At 36.1% G+C, this 6,260-nt stretch overlaps 2 protein-coding genes across 2 annotated transcripts in view; one reads left to right on the top strand and one right to left on the bottom strand.

The window, feature by feature from the left end:
• The window catches only part of LOC103149503 (carboxypeptidase N subunit 2), a 71,148-nt gene that overhangs the window by 60,545 nt on the left and 4,343 nt on the right, over positions 1-6,260 (top strand). The gene's annotated exons all lie outside the window — the stretch shown is intronic.
• The window catches only part of cldn1 (claudin 1), a 5,610-nt gene continuing 2,264 nt past the window's right edge, over positions 2,915-6,260 (bottom strand). The window contains exons 3-5 of the mRNA XM_016680020.1: positions 5,495-5,659; positions 4,237-4,321; positions 2,915-3,358 (exon numbers count right to left, since the gene is read on the bottom strand). Coding sequence (XP_016535506.1) covers positions 3,199-3,358; positions 4,237-4,321; positions 5,495-5,659 — 410 coding nt within the window. The 3' untranslated portion in view covers positions 2,915-3,198. The remainder of the gene's footprint in view (positions 3,359-4,236; positions 4,322-5,494; positions 5,660-6,260) is intronic.

The following is a 6,260-nucleotide window of genomic DNA, read 5'->3' on the forward strand; positions in this document are numbered from 1 at the left end:
GGTGTTTTTGGTGGACTCCGATGAACAGGGAGTTACAGTAGTCGAGGATTGAACCTGATGAGGCGTTCCGATCAGTATGGCCTCGGTTTTGGAACAGTTCAACTGAAGAAAGTTATGGGTCATCCAAGACTTAATCTCCTCCAGGGAGGACGTAAGCGCAATAAGTGGAGGTGAAGTGGAAGGTGAACCCGTTCTAATGTAAAGTTGCAAATCATCCGCATAACAGTGAAATGAAATGTTATGCCGAGTAATAATTTTACCTAAAGGCAGCAAGTAAAGAGAGAAAAGCATAGGCCCTAGAACTGACCCCTGCGGGACACCACAGGACACGCTAACGGCCTGGGACTTGGAGTTGCCAAGGCAGATACATTCCAGCCTATTGAAAAGAAAAGATTGAAACCAATCCAAGACAGATTCATATCTTATTTATTCTAAATAAGATATACAATCAATTTCAAATTATACCATAAGGTATACATGTTGTATTCACAACACATGATACTTCATAATAAAAACACCGAAGTAAAAGTAAAAAGCACAGCGTAGTAACAATATTCCTAAAAAATAAATCCACCCCCCCACCCCCCAAAAAAAGAAAAACATAAGAAGTTAATACTTAACTGTGGAAACAGCTACGTGTGTTACAATATTTGCTATCAAAGTTTTGTGTAGACTTTTAACTGTAATGAAAGGTTTAGTGAAGCCTGACCACATGGTGGCGCCCTCTCTCCGCTCCAAGTGTTTCAGACAACAATTGAATTTTCCAAACTTTTCCTGTCCAGTGTTGCAGTGGCGTTTCTCCTGCAGTCAAAGGTCAACTCTCCACCAGCCCATCAGAGAATCATCAAAACAGAGTCCATCAAGAAGCACCGAACAACCAGGCCGCATGTTCTCTAGTCAGAGGGAGGAGGAGGAAAATCTTCCCTCCAGACACTTTTCCTGCTTTCTCTTCCACATAATAAATACATACTTTGGAAGTCATAGCATGTCATTCTTTCATGTTGCAACAAATGTCTCCTGAGATGTTTCTTGAAGCAAACAGGCATGTTGGAACATCTGGTCTGTCAGCAGGCCCCGCCCACCTGGTTTCCAGGTGAAGAACATTCCTCCAGATGACACATTTTTACCTGTTCTTAAGGTAGTTAACAAATCCTTTGAAAGTAAACTTTTTTGTTCTCGTTAAGCATCACCAGAAATCTCAACAACATAAAAACGAAGAACATTAAAACATGTGTGTTGGTTTGTTTTTACGTGATTTTATCTGCCACATCACTTTTGTTAAAAGTGTGGAGATGTTTGCATTCAACCGAGTCCTTCCCTCTTCTGCTGGTTCAAGAGATCATATTGAACAGGGAGGTGGTGAGCTGGAAAACACATCAGAACAACCTAAAAGGTACAAAAGAAAAAGAGGGAGACAGTGGAAAAGGGTCCAATCTGAAGACACTGCAAAGACAAAGCTGAGGAAGTTATGTTCTCAAAAACAGTTAGTTCTATAAACACAGCAGATTCACCACCTGAGAGGCAGAAAAACAGCATTTCAGTCAAAAATCTAAGTGATTCCCCATAAACCTGGCATTCAGTGACAATTTTATAATCAAACTATGTTGCCATATGAACATAAAGTTCATAGTTTTGAGATCTGACTCCATGGCAGCTGATAATAAACTAATAAAACTAATAAAAGTCTTGTTTTAAGGATTTCTAAGTCTTTAAAAATCTGCTCAATCATATTTACAACTCTGAAATTTTGATGATTTGAAGATTTACAAATCTACTTTTCATTTTCAAAGTGTTGTTTTACATAGAAGGAGTCATTAATATTAACCTCACTCTAAAACATGACCCTCTGTATCGGTGACTTTTTTTATTCAGACTTTTGATGCTGCGGAATGTGGTTTCGCCCAGTATGCTGGTTCAACCAGAACCAATCGAAATGTATGTATGATTGAACTGAAATGACATTTTTGGAAAAGTGCCTTGAGGCAATATTTGTTGTGAAATGGTGCTTCAGAAACTCAATTGAATCGAACGTCTGGTTTTATCTATAATTATGTTGTTTTATCTATCTTATTTTTAACCTGCATTTTATGCTTGACATACTTACTTGTGTAAGCCTTTTTGTCAACACTAACAATTAAGTATCCCTCTTGGCATACACCCTAATAACTGATTAAGACTTTATTTATTCATCTATTTTATCACTTAGGGTACCACTCCAATTTTGTTATATTCTTGAAAGATAATCCAAATAAAAAAAAATCTTATGTAAAATTGACTTTTTTTTTCTTTTTAACTTTACATCATGTTGCGATGTTATTCCGTCATCAAAACATACCTGGAGTGTTGCCTTGATTCTTTCATACATGTTTGAAAAATCTCCCATGGCAAACAGTGCTGGTAAAAAAGTTGTCAGGGTTAATAGAGGAGCCATGTTGCAATGACTTTCTGAAGGCGGAGTTTCAGAAAGAGTAGGAGTTTCTTAAAAAGACAGAGGCCCAATTTCAAGATGTCATGTTGGGAAGTCGAGTTCTAAGTTATGTTTGGCACACAGTATTTTTATAACAACTGAAGATAACATGGTTACTTGATTATGCTAATTGATGGCACTGTGTGCCTGGAAAAATACGTACTACTGCTCCTTTAAACATAGATTTGCACATGCATACAAAAAGTTTTAATTATTTATTGGATATTCGTATACAGCCTGAATGTTCCAGGTATGTAGACACTATGCAAAAGAGAGGGATAAGACCTCTCCTAAAGGTATTGCTCTAGAGATATCTGATATTGAGTGTTTGGATTTGGGAAATAAGCCATGGAAAAACAGGAATTAGATGGCAGTTTTCTTTTTAAAGTGAACATCTGGTGTTCCTTTTAATTCACTAGGGCAGAAGAACACACCTATAGATGGAAATGTTTTTCAGACTTTATTTTGTATTTAATCATAATAATAAAAAAAAAAAATCAAGAAAGTCAGATGAAAGAACATTTTCCTGTTACTGTCTACATTTTACATCAGCTCTAAAAAACCATTACAGTAAAAGAAGTGGACGACATGTTAAAACTCAAACAATAGTTTTGGATTTCCATCACATTTGGACAAAACAAAGAAATAGAAAACATGCTGTTTATTAACATTTAGCTGTAGATTTTGGTGGACTGGTGCCTGAGCAGAGGCTGCAGAGCCAGAGCTCCTCCTCACACATAGTCTCTGCCTCCTGCAGAGCTGGACGGAGGGTAGCGGGGGCCTTTCCCAGAGGGGCCCTTGTCTGAACACATGCAGCACAGGAAGCCCCCACCAATGATGCACAAGCAGGCCGCTCCCCATCCGACGTACAAGGCAGACCCAAATTCATACCTGTGGATGACACAGATCACCGTGACGCCTCAAAGCTCACGGTTTTAGACCTCTGCATACTGAATGATAATAAAAAATTAACAACAGCACCATCCAGTAGCAACAGTTCAGATTAGGCTTTGGACACGGATGGCATTGAGGATTTTATGTAAAGCTTCGCAAGACCCAGCTTTTATTTTGATAGCCTACTTCCAGCTATCGACAAGTGAATTTGTATATTAGTTAAATATTTAGCTAAGCTCTAAAAGTTTGGTTTAGAGTTAAATATTTAGCTTCAAACTAAAACTTTTGCTTGCTAACTAAATATGTAGTTGGAAGCTAAATATTTTTATTGTTGTTTACTACATGTTTAGTTTGTAAAATAAATATTTAATTTAGAGGTAAATTAAATATTTGTTTATTACTTTATTTATTAGCAAAATAAATAAAGTCTAGTTACTAATATAAACTCATGTTACTTAGTTTATATCAGGCTGCAAAAGTCATTTTGAGGCCTAAAATGACTTTGCACATATTTTGAGCTTTATTTTTGCCATAACATAACTAATAAAAACTAATATAAACTTAGTTTACTAACAAACTAAGATTAGATTAACATTAAATCTACAGTTTATCTATCATTAACTATATATTTTCAGATTTTATGCTATCCATCCAACATCTAGAACTACTTATATAACTGATATGAGTAAGTAAACCTTGCTTAGTTTATTAAATATTTCATTTAGAGTTTAATATTTAGTCTAGATCTAAATATTTAGCTTTCTTACTAAATATTTGTGAGCTGAATATTTAGCTTCATTTATTAAAACTCATTCGTTGTGATTAGTAATACCTTCCTAGGAGCTTTGGGGGTAAATGAGTGAGGAGCTCCTTACCTGGAGTTAGTGGGAGTTGATGGGCTGTAGAAGTCCTGGGCTACTCTGTGGCCGTACCAGGATGTTCCAATCAGGGCAAGCACACCTGGAAAACCAACAGCAAGGAAAGACGAATCACAACTCGTTCTCCCATAATCCAGGTTCAACTTGCTAAATTATAACGTCAAAGGAAAGAATATAAAGTATTTCTCAAAAGTTAAAAGCTAAATGATTCATATTTTTATGAAGTCCCTTCAGGATATTTCAATGTCTTTTTGTGATTTTTGAGGCCTAAAATGACTTTGCACATTTTTTAAGCTTTATTTTTGTTATAACGTTTATTTGGTCTTACAAGAAAGCTGATCTTCCTAAAAAAAGGACAGCATTTTAACATATTTGCACATTATATGTTAATTAACACTTTCAAAGTCCTTCTTCAAATAAACAGTTACATGAGATATAACTGGCTGATAGATGAGTGGCTCGTCATCTGTCAGCCAATCAGAGAAGATGTTGGCGTTTTATTCAGCCTTTCCCCTTCTTCTTGGAAGCGGCTACGTTTGCTGTGTTTTGGGGAAATTACAGTCACCATTTTTGCATAAAAGTTATGGATTCAAAACGTTGGAATGACATACAACTTTTTCTGAACTATGTGATGCTGTGAGAGCGCCGGTGGAGCCAGCTGCACATTGTCCAAAAAAAAAAAAACATCATCCTGCCACCACTTCCTGCCGTCTTCTTCATTGTTTTCACCAGTAGTAACATCCATTATTGATCATGTGACTCGGGATGCGGAAAAAAGGTGTTTCCTTTGCAGTTCTGTGAAACATCTATTTCAATACCGCCGAAAAAAATACCTCATCCTAGCGCAACAACTTTTTATTAAAAATGTGTTGTTGTTTTGTTTTTTTCAAAATTGCCATGTTTACATTAAGTCAATTTATTTTCAGAATTTAAATTTGCACAACTTTATGGTTAACATAAATACCGCTACAGAGTGGTACCATCTGGTTCCTGATGACTCTTTGGTTTTATCCACAGCGGTGGAGAGATTGGAATGAAAGAAACTGATTCTGTGATTAATCTGTGATTAATTAAGTGATGGATCTGAGCCAAAATACGGGCTGCAGTGTAGCGGATTAAACACTTATTTTACTGAACTGCATGCAAAGCACTGTTTAACGTATATTTTAAGGGTCACTAGAGAATTTCTAGTTGATTTGTTAAAATGTTTCTTCTTGAGAAACTCAAAGAAAACAAATTGTGTCGAGTCTCTCACCAGCTATAATGAAGATCACTCCTCCAGCCAGAGCCACCTTGGACTTCTGCTGTGGTTGTTCTGCCATGCAGGTGGTGCACTCCAATCCCACCACCGTCACCATCATAGAAATGAAGCAAAGAAAGATGGCTGCACACATGAGCGCCCGGGTCCCCTGTATGTTCGCTGGAGGCACACATTCAGGACAGAGGCCTTTGATTAGGACATTTTATCTGCAGTAACATTGAAGAATGTTTCAGATCTTCAATCAAATTTTTGTATCAGAGAAAATTTTACATATAAACTGTAGATTTCAAATGATAATATTATTTATTAAGGGAAAAGAAAAACAATCCATTCCTCCCTGAAGCAAATAACTGGTTGTGTCGTCGTTTTGGGAACATCCGCCGTACAGAGCTTCTGACTTCCAGGTCTTTTCCATCACTTTGGAGAATAAAACAATACTTTGGAGTATAGCTTTAATTTAGTCACATTATAAATGATTACCTCCCATTGGCCATCAGATTGCTCAAAACCAAAAATCCTTCATTTAGACAATTTGAAAATATAAGTTCTATACTTTTACTGACTTTTACATGAGACACCAATAAAAATATTGTTTTTATTGGTGTCTCATGTATATTAGCACTACATTCTTGAAATAATCTACAAGTGACATCTCGGCCTCATAAAGGAGCTTTTTTAAGTCAATAATTCTTTAACATGGATGAAAAATTACTAAAAAATTATTATTAATAAAAATGATTAATAATAAAAATGATTAATA

The sequence above is a fragment of the Poecilia formosa genome, unplaced genomic scaffold (genome assembly GCF_000485575.1).
Source record: "Poecilia formosa unplaced genomic scaffold, Poecilia_formosa-5.1.2 Scaffold230, whole genome shotgun sequence".
Lineage (NCBI taxonomy): Eukaryota > Metazoa > Chordata > Actinopteri > Cyprinodontiformes > Poeciliidae > Poecilia > Poecilia formosa.